Source organism: Phaenicophaeus curvirostris, chromosome 9 (genome assembly GCF_032191515.1).
Source record: "Phaenicophaeus curvirostris isolate KB17595 chromosome 9, BPBGC_Pcur_1.0, whole genome shotgun sequence".
NCBI lineage: Eukaryota > Metazoa > Chordata > Aves > Cuculiformes > Cuculidae > Phaenicophaeus > Phaenicophaeus curvirostris.
Genome location: NC_091400.1, coordinates 14,542,295 through 14,565,354, shown reverse-complemented (window position 1 = coordinate 14,565,354; position 23,060 = coordinate 14,542,295). Strand labels below are relative to the sequence as shown.

General features: G+C 39.5%; 1 protein-coding gene across 1 annotated transcript in view; it reads right to left on the bottom strand.

The window, feature by feature from the left end:
• BTAF1 (B-TFIID TATA-box binding protein associated factor 1) overlaps window positions 1–21,010 on the bottom strand; it is a 43,803-nt gene extending 22,793 nt beyond the window's left edge. Inside the window, exons 1-8 of the mRNA XM_069864310.1 lie at window positions 20,756–21,010; window positions 11,022–11,145; window positions 9,877–9,991; window positions 6,678–6,824; window positions 3,999–4,162; window positions 3,572–3,708; window positions 2,837–2,948; window positions 1,498–1,566 (exon numbers count right to left, since the gene is read on the bottom strand). Coding sequence (XP_069720411.1) covers window positions 1,498–1,566; window positions 2,837–2,948; window positions 3,572–3,708; window positions 3,999–4,162; window positions 6,678–6,824; window positions 9,877–9,991; window positions 11,022–11,145; window positions 20,756–20,769 — 882 coding nt within the window. The 5' untranslated portion in view covers window positions 20,770–21,010. The remainder of the gene's footprint in view (window positions 1–1,497; window positions 1,567–2,836; window positions 2,949–3,571; window positions 3,709–3,998; window positions 4,163–6,677; window positions 6,825–9,876; window positions 9,992–11,021; window positions 11,146–20,755) is intronic.
• Window positions 21,011–23,060: the final 2,050 nt, after the last annotated feature.

The window sequence follows — 23,060 nt, the reverse complement described above, 5'->3', positions numbered from 1 at the left end:
GAGAATAACCTCCCTGGACCTGCTGGTCACACCGTTTCTGATACAAGCCAAGATGCCATTGACCTTCTTGGCCACCTGGGCACACTGCTGGCTCATATTCAGTCGGATGTCAACCAATTTGATCCAATATTGCTTATGAGCTAGGTTTTACCAGAGAAGAGGAAGACTGTGCTGGTTAGCTTCTCAGCCTCAGCAAACAGCAAGACAGACAAGTGTATAAAGGAAGTGCCAGTTGTAAGATTGAACTGGCCTGACTTCAGCTGCCTATAAGATAAGCAAGAAATCTGAACTAGTCATCCAGGCTGTCTCTAGATACTACAAGAAGATGCCAGAGTGTCATTTTAAGCATTTTTGAAGTAGTTTAACTTGGTTTTCATCCAGAACACACCATAATAATGATTCTATAGTGGTCTACTTCCTTAATTAATATGTGTGCACCCTATATCAAACGTACTAAGAAAGCTATGAGAATGTCTGCAGTCCAGAGAACACATGGACTTCAGCTTCAGCTGGAAACACTCCGCCTTCAAGTAAGGTGAGGGTTATTAGCTCAGATGCAGCGATGTGCCACAAATACAATTATCCTTTTTCAAGGCCCAAAATAACTGTGGTGACAGCATACGTTCTATCTCTGCATTTCCAAGACTGAAGTCTGTATGGGCATAGAGGACTTGCTATCACTGAAACTCTGCTACAAATACATCCAAGTATGTTATAGTTGGCATTAACAATCTATTTTTTCAAAAGATCAACTTTTTAATTAAAAACTGAAGTTAGTTGACAACAGTTATTTCCATCTTCTGCTCAAGGAATAGAGAACATTGGCAGCTACTTCATATTTTTGCTTGGAACTGTACCAAAGTTTGGGGAAAATAGTATAGGATTGAATAACAGGGTGAACAGACCACGTTTTGAAACCTGAAAGTAAGTTTTCTAGGCAACCAAATATACAGGTTTTGTAGCTGGTATTTACTATCATCCTAAAAACAAAATTAAAAGTTCCTTTTTATAAATTAAGAGAACAACTGATAATAGGTAGTCTACTCCCCTTTTATCAATGGGGGAATTTTCCTTCCCTTTTTACTAGTTTAGCATTAGAAAAAACATGCCACTGTTGTCAGCAATAGACTCTTCCAAAAGTGTTTAAAATCTTGACTGTTTAAACTACTTAATATTTTTGAACATAGATTCATGTGCTTTTATTTTGCTTTAATTTCAATACTTCCAGAATTCTCACTTATTATCACTGTTTTCCTTATCTTTCCCACTCTCCAGCTGAATATACATTACACATCTGTTTTCATTTTCCCTTTTAGTAAGTCTTAAAAAACCACTTCAATTCTCCAAAAGCACATATGTCATAACTACATAATTTGTATTTACAAGTAACACATTTTGATATCTATCAAAACGCTCTTAAGTTCTACGCATGCAGTTTTTGTTTCTATTGAAGCCTTTAAAAAAATCTAGTTATACCTTAGATACCACACGTCTTACCTCCCAAGAAGGGTTAAAGAGATCATTGCACACCTCCTCACAAAAGCTTTCCAGAGGCCATTCATTTGTCTAAATTAAAAAAATTACATATATATTATTAAGTATAAGATTTAAAGAGAAAGGGATAATGCAAATGTTTCTTACATCGTAAGCCACTTAACACATGGAGATAACAGACTATCAGAAGTTTAAACACTTCTTTGCTACTGGACAGAGCTGTAGAAAACAACCAACCATTTTCCGCACTTCAGAAACTTTGCTGATTGGCAGTGGATCTTTTAAAAAGCTCATGAAGTATGTCTGTTAGTAGCGTAACCTCTTTATGCTCTGGAATCCAGCCTCCTTTTAGGAACCACATTAAGGCAGAAAATTAAGTTTCTTATCCTCCTCAGTGATTCTCTAAATTTATGAACGTCATATTTAAAGAACAGAATAGGCAAGACTGTTTGAAATTACGCTATATAATCAAACTGGGTCAATTAATCTAGCAATAAACACCACCCCATTTCAAAACACATTCCACATTTTTGACAGCCAGAAGTGTATCCATTATCCCCAAGTATCCTAGAAGGAAACGGACATGGCTGTGGAAAAGAAATTATGATACTAACATTAGTAAGTTCATACTATCAGAACACTTGAAAGGCAAGCAACCAGTAGCTATTCAAGCCTGCAGTTACTGTTAATATCTCAAATTTTCTAATAATCATTTCACAAATAAGAATTTAATCACCAAGCTATGTCTGGAAAAAATTATTTTTGTAGAATACAGATTAAAGATAAAGCATCTTCAAATAGACTCCTATGCACAATTTGTATTCTGGTATAGTATTTCTTACAAATTTTCAGATTTTCAGACTATTGAAACAAATGCCAAGTTTTTCCAAGACTAAGGTAACTTTTTAAATCTTAAACTACTAAAGAAAGGCTTAATTTAGAATTAGGCTCTAATTAAATTAAGGCAAAGATTAAATAAAGTGTACATGAACATGTAGTTCAAATTATTTATGGCTCAGTGTAATCCTATCATCTAAGTGTTTAGCACAGTTTTACAGTTTAATACTCAGGTCTGACACCTATAATCCACCTACTCAGGTTCACTTGGATCACAAACTGCTACCAATGGATTAAATTTATTTTCTTTCTCAATGCTGTACAGAGTTTGAAGCTCATTTGCATCATCACATATACAAGTAAGCTGGCAATGGCATTCTTTATTCCATTTCTCTTGATGCCAGAATGACTGAAGAATTTGGAAGCATAAAGGAGTTTTGCTTTACATTACTCTGCTAAAAAACTGAATAACCGTTCTTGCCGAGAGCAAAACGCCACACCATACCTCTTCTGGAGCATTTTCTACCAATGTTTTTGAGTCTGTGGCAGGCTGGTTGATGACAACACTTGCAACTTTTCTTCTCTTTTCTTCTGGTTCCCCATCAGTGCTATCATTACTGAGAATTAACAAGAATAAATTTATGAACTGAAAGTATGCTTATGGGGAAGTAATTACTCCTAAAACTGAAGTCTTCAGAGACAGTGAAGTGTGGCAAGAATACAAAACCGATTTAACACTGAAATAGACAAAATAGGCAATAAGTTTACATGTAAAAATTTTCAGCGAGAAACAGCAGAATACTGTTCTAAATGAGCAAACTTCAGCCTTTTCCAAGAAATACAAAAATCCTTAAATATAATCAAGGAAAGATAATATTGTTTACTGCTTGTTATAAACACAGTAGGTACAATAATAAGTCACTACAAACTAAAGTGAGGAACACAGCATGCTTTAGCAAGTTATTTCTTCTTAAATCCCCTATTTTCATGCCCTATTCTGAAGCCATATATAACAGGGGCAAACGACAAATTTGAACTATAGCATCCCCTTACTTCAATATTCCTCTGAAGATACATCCTTAACAAATCCCTACTGAGAATAAGCATGGAACAAGTGTTTTACCACCAGCACACTCAGCACATAGAACAAAGACATAGACTGAAGGAAGTTTTTCAACAGATAAATCAAATCACAATCTTGGCTTAACTGAAATAAAAGCAAACCAGTTTACTATTATACCTCTTCTCATTAGCTTCCACTGCATCTCTGGATCTTTGCTTTGCAAATAGCTTAGCCATTCTTTTGGCTTTATTCTTTTGTCTACTGCTCATACCAGCTCGAAATTCTGAGTCAATTAACTCCGCAGCCTGAAGAGTCTGAAAGAAGTAATTCATTGTCAATTCTTCTCACAATGGAAGTCCTGAAAAATCCTCAAATCCACATTGCTTTCAGTTTCCCCAACCCTCCATCATTACAAGTTCAGAGCAGCAGTTTGACGTCTAACAATACTAACAGGCAACTATGTGGCACAGAATTCAGGAAGCTTAAGCCACCATATTGGACATTGACCATCATACTCAAAACAAAAACCATAACCACAGAACAACAAGTAGAGAAAACCCACTGTATTACTGCTTGCAGTAAAACAGCCCGAGGTTTTACCTACAGGTTGTTTGTTTACTAGTGAAACTGAAGAAGGAGAATAGTCCAGATCTTCATCATTGAAGAGATCTTCAGTATTCATCCCAATTGCAGCACCCATGTCTAAGCCAAGTTTCTTTTGTAACAGCTTCCTCTGCCGTGCTATCCTCTCTTTATGATCAATTTCACCTAAAATTTTTTTTTAAAAAAAAAGATACATCACATTTCCAACCAGACATACTATTGAGGATCTGGTCAACAAAATAACATGAAAAAGCCAAAAGTTAAAGATTTATATTGTATTTGGTTAAAACATCAATAAATTCTTTTAAACCAAGTCACACCTTTTCTGCTGCTGAAGCTACACTAGTACTTAAACAGCAATCAATTTTAAAGCAGAAAATAGTTCTCCTGAAATTCATTAAATTATACTTGGTCTACAGAAGTTTAAAAAAAGTTACCCTCAATTTTTAGGAAAGTGCACTTTGAAAGGAGTAAATAAACACACTAAAAAAATAATCCAGCAACCGATTCAAGAACCAGCACTTTTCATGGAGCCCATGCATCCTTGTGGGATCTGTTGTTTTTGGCAGTTTTGTATTCTGGGTTTTTTTCCCCATTCTGTTTCTTTTCCTCCTAAACTTCATTTTCTGTCAGGAAACAGAGCTAAGAAATAACAACCACCAATAAAACCACTCTAATGATATTTGATCCTATATCCTGTATTAAGCTATGTTGAATCTGAACCCATTTTCTTCAGAAACATTCTTCCTTGTAAAATGCACTAGATCCAGGTGTCTCCTTTCCCTCTGCCCAAATACACTCCTGATGGCAATGTAAACTGAAACCTAAGTATGATTTTCCAAGGGTGCCTAAGCCTGTTAATCTTATCCTCAAGCTTCATGTGTCAGACAAAGCACATCTAGAAGTTCACAGAAAGCTGTTATCAAGAATGCTGTGAAGCTTCAACACTAATTACTGAACACTCAAACTTCGGAATTGCTCACACTCACATAAAAAATAGAGTATTTTAAGTGTCCAAGTAGAGTAAACCTGCCAAGTAAATAAAAACTTGGAGATTGTATGGCCCTCAGACTTTGCTTTCTTTTTACACATGCAGCATGGAAACCAGTTCGGAGAAGTTTTGTTTTTTTTTTTGTCAATGACCTGCACATAAACTTGTAGGTAGGTGATGAATATTAGCAACATTTTGTGGTATACACCAGGTTAAGCAGTAGTTAATTGCGTTTATACCAATCAGTACCTTTTTCCCCCCCAAACGGCATTTGACTAACAAGTAGAGAAATACTAACAACCTCCATTTTCTAGAAAATACTTTTCCTTTCACAAGTTCATCTTAGGAACAGGTATCAAAGACTGCTAATTCCAAAGAGTATTTAGCTTGCTGTACATACACTCACACTGGCTACTTAGTTGAAAAGGAAAGCTGCTCCCAAATGCCAAAGAGAAAGCAGACTTTGTACATTTTCCCCACCAGTTACAAAAGGAACAACTAAAGATATTTTTAGTTTAATTTTTCTTACTTTCTGATATTATATTTTCTATTTATTTTCGTTCATGAAATTTACATGCAATCATACAACACTAGGATAAATATCAGACTTCTATGAAATAGTGTCCTACAGTGTCCTACCACGATGAGAGTGGTGAGGCGCTGGCACAGGTTGCCCAAGGAAGTTGTGGATGCTCCCCTGCAGGTATTCAAGGCCAGGTCAGATGGGTCCTTGAGCAGCCTGATCTGGTGGGAGGTATCCTTGCTCATGGTAGGGGGACTGGATTTAGATCTTTAAGGTCCTTTCCAACCCAAACAATTCTATGCTTCTATGATTCTATCTGATTTCTGTACAGATAAGGTTTGTTTAGAAGACATGAAACTTGTACATCCTAGCACATAACATGGCAAGCAGTAAAACAGCAGGAAGGTTTAACAGACAGGATACTGCTTAAGTGGCAGGAGCCATTGGTTCTGTTCCTTGCTAAGCTGCTCATGTTCTGTGGACAGGGAACATTTGAATCAGGGCTATACAGTTAGGACAGATTCTTTGCTATAGCATAATTTCATTTGGTGCAGCAACTGGAAGACAGACTGGAATTAGAACAGGCAAGAATAGTTAACAGCAAAAAAAAATAGAATAAAGTAATTCAATGCCACTACACTGATATAAAGTAATACTCAGCTAAAAACTTACAGAAAGATATCTGACAAGTGACTTGTAACAAAAGATATTACATAGGCACTGATATTTGACCTTCCAACTTTGACAGTTTTATCATAGTATTTTTCACACAATCTTTTTATATTTAAACCTTCAAGCTTTCAAATAAGCCACATCCTCCTACCGCATTTGGGAACATTTTAATGAAGAAGTAGTGACACTTCCTGCACCTTTTTAAAAAATAAAGTCTACAGAAGCCTTTAATATTGCTTCTTCTGCTCCCTCCTTGAGGTTATCACTCATCTTTCCCCCGTACACACACTAATTCTGGTAATAGAAAGAAAACAAAAAATATGCCCTCCTAAAAATACTATTTAATCTGAGAAAGATAAGACAAACCAATTATGCTGGGCAATATTTTCTTTTGTTATTTCCTAGCATTCTGAGAAATCATGGATGACTGGTCTCAATACAACAAGCTTTCAAGTCAGTAAGTTCTCTTGCCTGCAAGTAAAATAAAGATATACCTGATTTATCATCTTGGACTTCAAATTCAGCACCAGCAGATCCAAGAAGAGATGCACCATGTTTTAACAATCGACATATATCAAATCTGTCAAAACGCAACCGATCTGTTGAAGGTGAATCTTCCATAGGACTTTCTGAGCCTGGTTCTAGATAGGACATTGAAAATAATTTTAAGGACAACATGATGAATTTTTTGTTCAAAGTTCTGGCAAAAGATTAAGCAGGAGGAAGAAATAAATTGTTTCTTATCAGGCATACACCTTCTTGATTCACAAAGGGTAAAGGTACCATTTTGCAAAGACAGATTGAAAAAGCTCACTTACACGCTTAATTGTATAGAAAATTTTAACGTTTTTCCCCTGATAAATTTTACTTTTTAAAATCTTGGGACACTGACATTCCACTAGGTCTCTCCGTGCACACAGAGCCAACTTGCCGTTTCACCTGCATATGGCTCACAAACAGCTAACACTATATCCACAGCCAAGCATCCCAGCTAGGGAAGCTGGAGAGTAGTCTTAAGCATGTGAAAAAGTCAGCTACCAAAGGCTGCTGAAGACCATTTATGAACTCTTGTCAATACAGTTGCAGGTACAGTACAGAACAGATTTGTTCCTCACAAGGTGTCTCAATTCCTGGTTATGAATTCACTTCCAATGTATTCCCTCCTCTCAACATTCAGATTAGCATGTTCTGTGACTACTAGTCATGTGCTGTTTCATACCCAAAAAGACTTGACATTGCAATATTATCCAGCACTTGCATCCTGAATTACCATCAGTAGTATAAATACAACTGTTACCTACAAGAAATACAGCACTTAGTTCGGTGTGTTTCATCCCCCTCACACACTTATTTATGAAAGCTTCTTCACTTACAATGACTGAAGTCTAAGTGCATATAGAATACTGCACAAAACCACCACCTGTGTTTCTTCAGACCTGAAGAACTGGTTAACTTTTCGTTACACAGATACAAAAAAGTGATTTATAGCAAGCCTAAGAACATAAATGCGACCAATCAGACCACTACAAACACAGAACTGTTTGGGCTGGAAAGTACCTTAAAGATCATCTATTTCTAACCCTCCTGCCATGTGCAGGGATACCTTCCACTGGATCAGAGTGCTCAAAGCCTCATCCAACCTGGCCTTGAACATCTCCAGAGACAGGTCATCCATGACTTCTCTGGGCAACCTGTTCTAGTACCTCCCCATCCTCAAAGCAAAACATTTCTTCCCCCTATCTAAGGTAAATCTCATCTTCTTCAGCTTAAAACCATTACTCTCATCCTATCACTGTACTCTGACAGAAACAGCTGCTCCCTCAGCTTTCCTGTAGGCCTCCCCTAAGTACTAGAAGGGTGCTATAAGGTCTCCACAGAGCCTTCTCCTCTCAAGGCTGAACAAGCCTGTGAACACGTGTTTGACTACTACATCAAACAATTTTACTGAAATAAGACCCACAGCTACACAGCCAGTTAGCATTGTTAAATGGTACTGTTTTCTCAAACATACTTAATTGCCTTTTCCATTTCGTATCTGATAAGCAGGTACACAAGAACTAGACAATGCATGTAACCCATCATTTGAAACAGCTGCCATACTTGAAAGAATGTTAGGTTGCCCTAATTCCCATGTACAAAAGGAATGCTGTTTAAAATTCTTGGAACTAGACTAGTGAAAATAACTTCTATCCTTGGTAAAACAGTCTATAAATCAATTTCAGTGTATGGACAAATGTGAAAGAGTCAGAATGGCTCCTGAAAAATTGACCCGATTATCAATGCCTTTAAACAGCTCCACCAAATGGATAGAGGGGATACAGTGGACATAATATATTCAAAAAGTTTTGGCAAGATTTCACGTTAACAAATTGAAGGAACTAAGCTACCACATTTTACAGACTGAAAGCTAGTTAAAGACAGAGAAAAGCTAGCTTCGGAGTCCTTCAGGAATCAGTATTGCAACCAATTCTCAGCCTTCATGAACGGGAAAGAGATTTCACTACACTCTCTTCACCAAGCATGTAGGAGACTAAGCTCTTCTGCACAACCAAAAGCCACAATGGCACTAAGGAATTCAAGGACAACTCTCAGACTAATGGGCAAAAAGGCAGACAACATGCAGAATGAATAACTTAAAATATGCCAACACAATACTGAAATTTAGAGCTGGCAGTTAACATTCAATAAAGATCTTGAGTGCATTTCTCAGTTTCCTGTATTCATCAGCTTATTCAGCAGTGACAGCCAAAACAGCTGTACTGTAGAAGTACTGGGCATTATCAGGACACTGAAAACATGAAGTGCATAATTTTACCACTATGTATGAGTACTCTAGAGATGTAGGTACACTGTGCAGTTCTCTGCATCACAAGGAGAACATGAGTAAGAAAAAGCAGAGGACAGCGTTATCTAAAAAAAAGAAAGCAGCTGTCCTCCAAAGGAAGACTGAAGAGACCAGAACTCTTCGATCTGGGAAGAAGAAAGTTTTTGGAGGAAAGAGAGTATGATGGTTTACAAAAATCATAAAGGCAGTAGATAAGTCAAATGCAGAACTTGTTTGTCAAGTTCAATAGCAACCAGGAGGCACTGAATGAAGCAAATGAGATCACTACAAAACAGATAGCGGTTTTGTTGTTGTTTTGGTTTTTTGTTTGTTTGGGGTTTTTTGAATAGTTAGTGAATTTCTGGAACCTGTACCACATTAGCCTGTAAACAGAGTGCCAACAGGTTCAGACAAAAATCACTGACAATCAGTCCATAACCTGACAATAAAAGCAACTCTAAAATCCCTAACATGACAATTTTGGATGCAAAATGAGTACAAATAGAAAGACTTCAGCAAGCTGCCATTTCACCTCCCACAGAAAGGCGATTTGAGCAAAGGAACAGAGAACTGTCTGCAAAACACTGTGACAAAGTTCATTGGTAATGCTTTTCTTCCATTTTACTAGCTATTATTCCTTCTATTCATAAAAGTAAAGCCTTACGAGGGTACAGACCACAAGCAAAGGAATATTAGAAACAAAGGTCACACAAATCATTGTAATTTCAAATGAACATCTAAAGCCAGATGTTTACTACAGTTCATGCAAATAAAAAAAACGCTTATAAAAACCAGAATGACACAGTTGCCATGAAAAGTCTCATGTAGCAATCAGTTTGCACCAGAAAATGAGTTCATTTAAGCAGCACCTTGTTTTGATCTTGGAGTTGGATTCCACTCAGGTACATTCTTCACTATTGCTTCGACAGCCTGGCCAGCCGCAATACGAGTATCCCAATTAGTGCTTCGTAAATATACCAACACCTTTAAGGAGAAACAAATAAATAAATTTTTGCTTAAAATGTACTATCCTAAAATCCATCAGCTACTGTGCTCTATTAAAACACATAATGCTATGGATTAAGGCAACACTGAAACAATAAAAACAGACAAGAAAAGAAACCAAAGAAATATTAGCAGCCTTCTCTATGTTGCTGACTGCTTAGTAGAACTCTTGCCATAGGCAGACATTAAGAATTTAAGATCTATTTAGCCCCATCAGTGAAACAACTGATTTCCTCCAGGTACTAAACAAGGCTTGAGACTGTTTGATTTTCTTTGTTTTCTGAAAGGAAGTGTTCAGAAGAGATTAATAGACCTTAAAACTCCCTTTAAGTCATTTAACCCAAGAAGGAAGACAACATGCGTCACCTGAAGCAACATCTGCTCTTCTAAACTGATTTACCACTATGTCTCAAATCTGGAAAAGCTATTGCTTTTTCTAAAAGTGGTTTGATAGTCATGATTACTTGGCCATTCAATGCCACCAATTGCAGTGAGGACACCTGTTCAATACAAGTAGAATTGAGGTCACTCTGCCATCTCCAGCTGTCAGATATAGACTATTTTTGGTATTTTTACTGCACTTGGCCAGATTGAAGTCTGAAACTAATGGAAATCTCTTTCCATTTTCCAGCCTTTTTAAAGGCATGCAGTCTTCTATATTCTTAAAGCTGAATCAGAACAGTAACAATCTTTAAAGGCAGAGGCAGAATTTTTATAAGTAAGAATCTCAGTATAGAAGAAAATTTGAACTTACAGCAAACATTGAATATCTATATTGAATGCAAAGTGAAACTAGACTTGCGTAACCATTTCAGAGGCTGACCGAACAGCAGGCTGAACAGAAGTAGACTCCTAATTTTCTCCAGCTTCCCAGTTGCAGAGAACACAAGACTACTATACCTTTACTACTTGTTCCCACAGACAACAGAACCCACACCCCTTTAAGCAAGCTTTAGTCTCACCATTAAAATACTGAAGGCAAGCTCAAAAAAAACCCCAAGATGCTTACTTTAGATAAGAGATTATTCAGTTCATGAGGATGCAGTTTCACTACTTCTCCAAGTTGCTGTGCAGCTGCTTTTCTTGTTACTGGTGTTGTACCGGTGTCCAGTAAAATAAAGAGACGATCAAGCCTAAACACAATTGACAAAAAACCAGAAGTGTTATATTATTCTTAGTTCAGCAGCCCACTTCTATTAATATTTTCCTGCATTTTTCAGTTTATCTAAGGCAAACAGAAAAAATGCTCACCTGAACACTATCATTTAACAGGATGACAAAACATACTTTTTTCTAATAATAAGCACAGTTGTTCTAAAACCATATTTAATTTGGTTAAAATTAACAGTAAAATTGTTAGAAACATTTTAGAAATCTGCAGTTACAAGAAACAGCTGTTCCCTTTGTTCTGTGACAGAAGTTTTTCAATACTGAAAAATACTGTTAAGTTTTAAAAAATCTTCATCAAATTCTCTCTGATGGAGAAAGCTTGACTTCTTGTATTCTGCATTACCATTTATTTTGAAGACGTGGCCTATCATCTATAATAGCAAACTGCTTTTCCAGAATACGACAAATTTTCACTTTTCATCTATTTCCCCCTAACTATCTGGAAAACATAAGACCAAACCTGTTGCTATATTTACAGTTTTGAAATAATGTTTTGAAATAATCCTATGAAATACAGGAATTTAACCAGCAGATCTGTTTTCACATAACTCTGTATTTAGTGAAAGAGACCATGACCATCTATTTTCAGAAGAGCCAGGTTATTTCTTTAGAATTACCAAATGATAAAGTCATTGTATTAAAAAAGCAGGCAAAAATGGAGACTAACAAGATAACCAAATTAATGATGGAAGTTACAAATGTTCATCATTCCCTTCACTGTAAGTGGGATAGTTAGAACTCTTTACAGTGTGTCTAGTTTATCCATTAGTTATTGGGCAGCATGAATGAGAGTCTAGAATCTGCCTACACAGCACAATCAGAACTGCCCCTCCTAGCCTTAATCATAAAAAAATCCTACAAAAATTGCAATATGAAGCTGGAATTCAAACAGCAGTGAAGGTCACCTAGATCAGCCTAATGAAATAATGATACGTATACCCTGAACGGCTCCCCTTTTCATAAACACATACCCTAGGCTTGAGCAAATAAGAGAAAAGAAAAAATGGGTTTCGCCTGTTAGTCTGTTGCTACTAGTAACATTTCACCAAAATTGCCTTTAACATTAGTTCCAATCATAAAAAAAACCAACAGAAACCAAGAAAAACCCTCTTTCCAACATCAGTAGATTTTGCATTTTCTTTCACAAACTTATTCGCAAAAGTAAATGTGGTTTACTTTCTAATGTGTCACAACACATTAGAAATCTACAAAGCCAAGACAGTAATGCCACAGAAATAGTCCAAAAATCCAAACACTCTCACAATCTAACACTATAGATCCAGATTTATATCATATATTTTTATTATTATATATCCAGATTAATATCCTTATATAAAAAAACTAATTGAAAGCATTTCCAATCATTCTACTATTTCAGACACACTTCTGATATTTGCCAGCATTGAAATAATACTGCTGCTACTAAAACAAGTGAGCTCATTTCAATTTCTGTAGATAAAACTGGAGTTTCAATCGCTAAGATTTACTAGTTAGTAAATTGTTTAAAAGTTACATAAAAACTAAAACCTAAATATATCTAAACTAGGAGTTGTATGATTAGACAGTCAATGAGGAAGGCAAAAGCTTTATAGATCAAACTATTTCAAATCACTGATAGTGGACTAGTCAGGGAGAACATACCTGATACTTTTACCAGCACTTTTACATTAGTACATTTGACAGTAATAACCCAATTTGATTTGCAGCACTATTATTCAGTACAAAATATGCTAGCTTGCAGAGCAACCACAGCTTGCTCCAACTTGCTTGTTCTCTCATTCTTAGACTCACCCCTTACATTTTTCATTTCTCCACAAAACCTGTGTTCCAAACTCAATAAGTTTGCCCATTTACCACCACCCACTCCTATAACTATCAAAGTATCTTTTTTTCCATCTCCAAAGTTAAGCTAAATGTGCAACTTAGACCACTTCCTCAGCTATAACTCTTCATGTGTCAAAACAGGAGGAAACCACTATGACAGCCTACCCCGGGGTTTCATTCCAATCTTTGTTACAACACTAGATCTGCCCTCTTAAATCCCACAACCTGTTAAAGCTGCATTACCTGCAAAATACACTTGTTTGGTGGATAGCTGCAGTATGCTTAGTTTGTAATTTATGATTTTAAATTGAAATATCCTTAACTTAGACCCAAATGCAAAATGAAACTAAAAAAACTTCTTACGTCTCACATCTCCGTAGAAAGGTTTTAGCGTTCAAACCCAGCAGAAAGAATGGAAATGGGATCAGCAAATACAGCTAGCAATATGTGACTAACAGTACTCCTCATCGCACCAACCACTCTTCCTTTCATACCCCAGACTTCAGTGATTTACAATTCCCAAACAATTAATATCTTGGAGGTATTAAGTTCTGGTGTTGCTACAGAAGAGCACAGTACAGCCTGAACTCTCCTGCTCTAGTTGGAAGGGTAGCACTGAGAAAGTTGCCACTGATCAGCAGTGCTAGGGTTTTTTAAATTATAAGTTTCCATTCCAAGTTTCATTAAGAATTAAAAAAAACCCTAAAAATTCTAAAATTAATTACGAGGACCTGCAGTTTGGAAAGAAGTTTAAGTTCTGACAAGGTTTTCATTCTCAGACAAAAAAACTGAAGTCTCTAAAACAGTTCTTACAAGGCAAAGAGACCTATAAGCTTTCTAGTGGCATGTGGCTCTTCTCTCATACTAGAGAACGCTACAAGCAAAGCACTGCGCGGCTCACGCCATTCACAAATGAAATAAGTCCAAATCAGTGTGATAAAGTGAAATGCTCTACAACACATATAAAGTTCTTCATTATTTCATGAAAGAGTTCAACACAGGCTGTCAAAAAAGTTTTTAAGCATATGGAAGACAAGCAAACAAGAGATAGATGTAGTACTTACAGGAAAAAAAAGAATTAAAAAGAAAACCAAAAAGATTTATGGATTGTTATGAAAAATCTAAATACCAATGAAAGCTAAAAATGAAATCTCCCTCTAAAACTACTTCTCCTGCACATTAACCACTGTAATCAGAGCTTAAATACACAAAGTCCTCCACTTATAACTCCTAAGCAATGGTTTAGACAACTTTGACCATCACCTTCCAATCCTAAGTCAACTACATCCCATTGATAGGGCAGCAACCGTACTCCACTTCTCTGTGAGCTCAACTTGTTCAAAGGTAGACACCTTTTTCCTCTCACCTGAGAAATGCTAGGTTTTCTAATCACTGCTTAAATGTATTGGCAAGACAGAACTTGAAGCAGCAATTCAAAGTTATTACAAACAGCATTACACTCCAAGTATTTTTCCTTCTAAGAAATACCACATGAGCTTTTACACTGACACAGAGCTCATTAGAAATGTTTATGACAAAAAAAAAAAAATCAATTCAAGTGCTTAAGAACAGGGATCTAGTAACATCTGAGACACCTCAAAATAAGACATACACATGGGGTCAGCAGACATAATGCAGGAAATCTTTGTTTTTAAACATGCTAGAAGTATTTAAAATACGGATAGATGTGGCACCTAGGGACACAGTCTAGCGGTGGACTTGGTAGTGTTTGGTTTAGGGTTGGACTCTGCCTTAAAGATCTAATTCAGCCTATACAATTCTGTGATTCTATCATCCTGAATTAGCAAGGACACATTATACCATCTAAACTACCACCAGAGACCTTGATCAGGCAAATGATCTACTACTCAAACAATTTTGTCTAACAATCCTAAAAAAGAAATAATCCTTAGGGAAAGATTGCAGGCAAGAATAATTCTAAACAATAAACAATTGCTATTCTGATTAAAAGCAATACAAATGAAAAGTTGGCTGTCATAAGAGGGAACATCATCCCCCTAACCAACACTTAACACAGAATGATTGAGCATACAGGCTTAGTTCAGTTAACTAAAGCGGGTCTTGTGAATAAAAGTACATAAAAACTACTATTAACCCCACTCACTAAACACAGCAAGCCTTTTGCCCTTACAGTGCATTATTGCTAAGACTACAAACAAAAAAATTACTAAGGACAAACATGAGATCAAATATTTTCAGAAGAGCCACCACTGCTTACTCAGTGGCACTCTTGGCAGCATGGTGACTGTGTTCTAGTCACTGCTTTCAGTTTGCACATTCAGCATTAAGCTCAGATAGACATGACTGTACTTGGGCACAGTAGGCAAAGTTTGCAACAGATCACCCTTTCTGTTCTTCATGCTAATCTTCAGCAGTTCCTTGCTACCTAGAGGTATGTCTCCAAACAGAGAGCTAATCTCCTTTGGAAGGAACAGTTATAATATTAAAAGCAAACTTGACAGCACTCCTGTGGAAACTGGAGGATGTTGATTTGAAAGCCTTTCAGCTACACACGTATTAGAAAGCTAACAGCAGGATAGTTACTGAGCAAGTCAAGATACAGAGGTTATCAACAGCATGTCCAAAACTTTGCCAAAAGACTACCTTGTATAAACTACCCAAAATCTGAATGGATTTGGTCCCCACAGGACTTCAGATGGGGAAACTTTCAGCTTGTTGATTTCAATTAGATGAGGCTTGAAAGGAACAGTGAACCCATCACTGTTATCAATGAAGGGATCCATTTGGACTCTACATCTCTGTGGTCACTACTATGTTCAACTGGCCAAGGAGCAGTGGCTGACAGTAAAGGCCAGCTGATGCAGAACAGCTGCTAACTATCCTAGTATATCCTCCAACCCATGACAATTATGCGCCTGCACAAGACACCCTTAGCAGCACAGTCACTGGAACATTAAGGTCAAACTCAGCCTAGAGCTCTTCAGAAAACTGCTAGCTGGCACCCATCACAAGACAACGGAACACTCTCAGGGCTTGACAGTAAAAATCATATTTCTACACCTTACAGCTCCCTCCCAGGCACTACTTCTTAGTACAGAAATAGCCTAGAAGGCATCCCTACATTAAAAATTAGGCTTGACGCTGTGAAATTCAACTTAAGTTCTAATGTGGAGATGCCCTAGCTTTTCTTGTTGCCCTGACAACCTTTGGTGGAGTTTCATCATTTGGTCAAGTCCCAGCTTAGTCAGCTTTGCAGCTCAAAAAACTCAAGCCCCTACTTAAGCACACTGTTAAGTGATCAAGTAATGAACTTTCTAATATACAGTCAGCAAGCAAGATTAAAAACACACTGAATAGAAGTCAGAACAAATAAAATGTGATTATATATAAAGAACAGAAAGTGATTTTTCCTTCTCCTAGGTGGGAGATTTTGGAGTAAATGGTTATGAAGGTGGTGCTGTGGACAACAGAAACCTTGTTTCCTACAGAACAGTGAAAGAAACAACTGGAATGAAACAAGTGTTCCGTGACATCCGTCACAGTATTATATACTTCATATGGAAGCCAACTGAACATTAAAACTAGTACAGTTAACTTAATATGAAATGTTTATTTCATAATATATGATCCATAGCATTAGGCTGTACAAGTTTTGTTTGTAAATGGTTACATGTGTAGCTATATCCAACAATACAGCACAAAAATGTATGATCAATTACATTACGAAAACTGTAAGAAAGAACAGGAAAGTAAAAAAGCTGTAAAGACATAGTAATATAAGAAGTACATCAACAAGTTACATAGGCAATGCCCTGGCGAAAATTCAAATTCTAGCTGCTGGAGCAGGTCAGAATTCTTATAAGAGTGCAATCCTGACTTTTAACTTTCATTCATAGGTGCTGGAGAAATTTTGCAGCTCTATCTCATTTGGCAGTAGTGCGCAAGGAACTTCTGCCTCTCCCCTCCACATCACTGTGTTGGCACTCCCTCCCACAAACAGCAACAGGAAAGGCAGTCCACTGTTCTGGTCTTTTAGTTAATAACCTCCATCTACAAGAGAAGGAATGATGGTGCCAGTGTACACCTTTAAGTAGGAGTGACAACATACTTCTTGTTCAGCTTAACTCGATTTTCACAGAAGAGGTGCCACAACAAAATAGCTTCCAAACAAGCAAGCGGCTGAGCTCTCTTTATAAAGTCTGTGATAACCTCAAAACAACATTTCTAAAAGGTATATAAGGCCCATAAAAGAGTTCCGGTGGATAATTCCGGTATCTTGTAAGAACTACAACCTGCCAGGGATGCAATATTAAACTTGAAATATTACATAAGCAAGGATGACAGCCAGTGCAGCCATTTGTTCTTGGGAAGACTTAGTCCTACACTTCAAAAGCCAGGAGCAACCAACATATTAGATCCACTTGTCTTCCAGGAGATTTACTGTCATAGCCTTCCAAAATTACCATTTATTTTAAAATAAAAACTAGGTCTCTAATTTACATATTACCAGTTAGACAAAAATCCAAATAATTGAAACACTGAAGGCTCCAAAAACTAGTATTAAACTTACATGGAACAAATTAAGGATGGTTCACAAAAGCAGCAAGTTATGACCCTCCCCCATACTTGTTTAAGGAAGTGCCTGGAAAATACCCTGAAGAGGTTGTCTTTAAGGTATCTCAGGGTGAACCTAAAGCTATACCTACTAAAATAAAATTGTTTATTCTTAATGCATCTTACTAGCTTCGTGAATGTAATCGTGTTTATTCTCCTTTGTATTGTGAGGGCCCTCAAAAATAGGGGAAAATCCATTATTCCAATACCAAGGCTGTTAATGAAACCTGACGTGCCTTTGAACACATTAAAAAAAAAGTTTTATTAGAGACTGAAAGAGACTATCAACATTATTATCTACTGAAACTCAATCACCTTCAGTCACCCATTTATGAGCACTGTCATTTCCCATAAACTGGCAGCATTGCTATTCTACCTGAAGTATCTTAAAAGAGCGCTGGTGAGCCACTGTATTTATTCACTCGGATCGTATACTTTGTAGGAAGGATGCTGAAGGAAAACTTTTCACTTCCTTCTTCTCAGTTCCACTACCAAGAAATTAGTTTATTAACCATGCAGGCAAAAAAGTATGCACACATACTTTTAAGACTGGAGACAGGAGATAAAGCCTACCAAATTAGCTTGCACATTCACAGAAAGAACATCAAACTTCCCACGCCTCTATACATTCTTCTGGAGGATTTTGTTCACTAGCCTTTTCAGCGTGAAACTATCAAAGATGCACATATTCTGCAACATCTTTTGGTATGAGGGATCTAATCTTTACAGAAGAGTTATATAGAAGCAGGTCTTCAGTCCACCTAACAGCAGAATCCAGTACAACAAGCATGTATACATACAATATAAAATAAAATATTGGAATCTTTTGTCAACAAATTAAAATTAAGTGGCAATTGTTTAAGATGGCATTACAAAGAGCAAAGCTGCAAATTCTCAGTTTAGTTTTGAGATATTTCAAAGCATTTCCTATATTTGTTTTAATCTTCTTGAACAGAAGAGGATTTTGAGAAAGGTTTTCAACCAGCCAAACAGCAGAAATTAAACTTTACTGGGAAAACAACCACTAGATAATTTACTGGTTTGAGCATGTAAAAATACCCCTGTCCCCACCTCCAAAAGTAGTTATTTTACTCGCTATGCATCCAATATAGAACCAACCCTAATGAAGTTTTTTTTGTTCAATGTTTGGTATGCAAAGGCTATGGTGCTTGGAGAAAGATGAACTTGAATCAACTTCTCCCTCACTTTCCACACTTCTATAGTCAGAATCATTCAACAATGAAATATTGTGTTGGTCCTTCAAAAATATAAAATGCTGCTGTAACTACCTAAAAGAAAAGTGCAGATCTCTACAATTAAATGGACACACTAAGTGCAACAACCACAGCCTTTACAGAAGCATAGTTATGTGGTACACAAGTGTACAAAACAATTACTTATAAACTGTCTGAAAGGAAAGTACCTTAGAAATTAAATGTACTTAAGTAACAGGTGAAGAAAGTTTTTATTTATAAAAGCAACGTTGCTGTTATCTCATCTCTGTTCCTATGGTCCAGCATCCAAAAGGTTCATTTGTCAAGAGCTTATGTGTAGCTTCAAAGGGGTATGGACAGGTTTTGCTATTGTTTTGCTATTTCTGTTAAACATCTGTGAGGCCAAATTTACACAGTATCACTTCTTACAATTATAGAAGCATTGGAGCTTGCCAGGAATAACCAAGACCTTAGAGCACTGTAAAATATGCAATTCTTTTACTTAACTTGCATGTGGAATTGAAGCAATTCTATACATACCAACTCACAAGTACAACAGCAGGTTTATTAGTTCTCTACCTTGTGTTCAATTTGCGTAACATTTTGATCTTAAAAGGCCACTCTGAAGGAGTTTGTCACACCTGACATTAACACGCCAACTTCTAGCAGTCCAGGCTGAAGCTCAGAATAACCCATATCTAAACCAAAAGTTTTTCCTGTCAGTTAGCAGACCAAACAGGTGTTAACTAAAGCCTTGCATAGAGCACTACTGCTTTTCACTGATGTCATGTGATTTTACAGAAGTACAGAAACACTGGTGACAGAATTTGAAACCTATCTTCAGGGAAGACACTACCTCAGCATACAGCTGGAAAGCTTTACCTTGATATTCCATTTAGCCTCCACATCACATGTACATTAGTACAGTTATTTAAGCAGACTGTCCTAGACCTAATGTAATTAGAATACTACTCTATGTTACACGATGGCTTACAGTAGTTATTTTAGTGTAAACAGGAGCCTTTTTACAGCAATTCTTACCACTTCCAGAATCTTACAGACCGCTATGGAAAGAAAACTCTAATGTAAAACAAGCTGGTAGAAAAAAAGAGCAGAATAAGATAAAGGGATACTTTGTAGAAACTACAAAGCTCAAACTAAGACACCTGCTACTTTAAGTCTTAAAACGTATGTACTGCTGCTGTAAGTTTAGGTGAACAGTGGATTTCCATTACAAATTCTTTAAGCAGAATTGTGAACTTACTTATATACAGCTTCAGAAACAGCATTTACTTCTGTTATAGCACTTCAGAAGTGCAGAGATACTACCAATACATGACTTGAGGCTAAGCTATCACAAGGTTAATTTGGATTTATCGTTTCTTTTCAACTATCCTGTGGGGAAGCTTATATGCCCATTTCACACACACACACAAAAAAAGATGGCAGGAACTTGTGCTCAGCATTTCTTTGTATTACAGCTCCATTAAGACATACTGTTTCTGAAAGCACTTCAAATGCTGGCACACCCCAGTACACGTGTGTGTGAGCAGATAACTACCCCACGTCTTGAAGCAGAGCCAGAGCACACTGATCACTTTTCCCCACACAAGCTTGTCCTATTTCGGTTACTTCACAGCTAAGGGCCCCGAAAGGCAAAAGGGTTCCATGCCAGCTCTCGAGACTCGGTACCGTTCCCCCCCGTTCCCTAGCAGTTCACCCCGAGGAAGGGCCGGCCAACAAAACGAAGGAGTGGAATTCAGGAGGAAGCCCGAGAGGCCCCGGCAGAGCCTCACGGCCCCAGGCCCCGCCGGGCCCGGCGAGGCCTCCGCGGGCTCCCGACGCGAGAGGCCGCCCTCGGCCCCGCACGCAGCCGGGTGGAGACCCGCGGACCCCGGCCCACGCCGCCCTCGCCCCCCCATTCCCGGCTCCCACCGACCTGGAGACGGCCATGGCCGCGCTGGCGGGGGCACCCCCGGGAGGGCGGGCGCGGGGGCCTGGCTCGGGTCGGGGCCCGCGGGGAGCGGCGGAGCGCGGCGGTGCCCAGCGAGGGTCGAGGTCTCGCTCCCCCCGCGGGGGCGGCGGCGGCACGGCCGGGAGCGGGGCGCGGCGCTCGGAGCACGAGTTAAAGCCTCTATTCCCCCATGGCCGGGACTAAGCCAAATGCCTGGTTTTATACGAGCAGCCATCTTGTATTTATTCCCTTCCTCCATGATAGCCGCTTCCTGATTGGCGAGCGCGCCCAGCCGCGGCCAATGGCGACAGCGCTTCTAGGAGCGAGGAGGGCGGCGCGCACGGCGTCCGGGCTGAGCGGGGCCGGCCGCGGCGCCCGCCGAGCCACTGGCGGGGGGGCGCGGGCCTCGGGCGGGGCGAACCATCTGCGGGGGGGGGGGTAAGCCAAGGGAGAGCGCCGCAGCCCCTCGAGCCGAGGGGAGCGGAGAGGCGGCGGAACGCCAAGTAGTCGCGGCTCCCGTCCGGTCCACCGGGTGTTGGAGCTTTTCCCCCGGAGCGCGGCGGGAGAGGGCGGCCGGGAAGCCCGCGTGCTCGCGCCGACACCCCCCCGCCCGCAGAGGTGCGCTGCTCCTCGGGTTACGCGAGGCGCGGCCTCTCGGCCCGCAGAGGCGGCGGCTCCCGGCATGCACCGCGCGGGGATCCAGCCGCTCCTGGCCTGCGCGTCGGGTGCCTCGGGTGCTTGCGAGGGTTTATTGATTGCCCCTCCCCCCCAGTCACGGTGGCTTCGTTAGCGGCCTCGGTGCTGTCCCCGTTCCGGTGTCTCCCTCCTGCCTGCAGCAGCGGCACCCTCCCCCCGAGCCGCTGGCGGCGTGCGGAGCGGGACGGGCTTAAAGGCGCCCCGATCCCCGCGCGGCCGGCCGGGGGTCCCGTAGCTCTCGGAAGAGAAGGCCGAGCTGAGACATCAGCCTCAGACCAACCGTATGCTGGTTGATGAAAAGCCGGCAGTGTGCGCTCACAGCCCAGGAGGCCAACAGATTCCTGGGCTGCTGCAAGAAAAGGGTGGCCAGCAGGTCGAGGGAGGTGGTTGTGCCCCTCTATTCCTCTCTTGTGAGCCTCATTTGGAATACTGTGTCCAGTTGTGGAATCCTCAACATCAGAAGGAAGTGGAGCTGTTGGAATGGGTCCAGAGAAGGGCTACAAAGATGATCCAAGAGCTGGAGCACCTCCCATATGAGGACAGGCCAAGAGAGTTGGGGTTGATCAGGTTGGAGAAGACTGAGCAGACCTTATAGCAACCTTCCAGTACCTGAAGGGGCTACCAGAAATCTGTGGAGGGACTGTTTACAAATGCATGTAGTGATAGGACTAGGAACAATGGCCATAAACTGGAAAGGCACAGATTTAGACTGGACATAAAGAAGAATTTCTTCACTATGGGAGTGGTGAGGCAGTGGTACAGGTTGCCCAGGGAACCTGTGGCTGCCCTGTTTCTGGAGGTGTTCAGGGCCCGGTCAGATGGGGTCTTGGGCAGCCTGGTCTAGGGGGAGGTGTCCCTGCCCATGGCAGCGGAGTTGAAACTAGACGATCTTTAAGGTCCCTTCCAACCCAAACTATTCTATGATTCTATGTGAATTAATGATCCTGGACAGGGATGGAGATCTAGCTGATGGGTGTAACCTTTCTGTGATAAGTTGAAAACAATAATACTTTTCTGTAAGTGGTGCATAAACTTGCATAAATACATGAATTTGCATAATACTGCATTATAGTTTCCCTCTAAAGCCCATTGTGTTGCTGTTTGGTACCAAACCTTTCTACTTTCTCCTGGATGGTCTGCCTGTCCCTGGAGTACTTCACTCTTCATGTGTGGGTCTGCTCATTCATTCAGTAGCATATATCTATTCTAAATAAACGTACTCATGACATCTGCATGTTTGCTGTCAGTTTACAGTTTTGTAGACAAGACACTGCTACCTCAATCTATTCCATATATTCTATATGTATGTGGGTCCAGCCTATATTTGAGTCCTCTGGAAAGGTTTGGCCCAGCTTGCTCTTTCCTGCTTGTTCTTTCTGCTGTCTTTTGGTGGAAGCTCTGTGGTGACAAGGGGCTGAGGTTAAAGCAGCAACTTCAAGAACAGCAAACACCAGCAATATGAGTTTCTCCAAGGCCTCTATATTGCGCAATGTGGCACAGACTTAATTTTCAGGGGTAGACACACTTTTTGTCACAGTGCTACACTCAATGATCCAGACAATACTTTTTCCCTGTCACGGCTCTGATGTAGAAA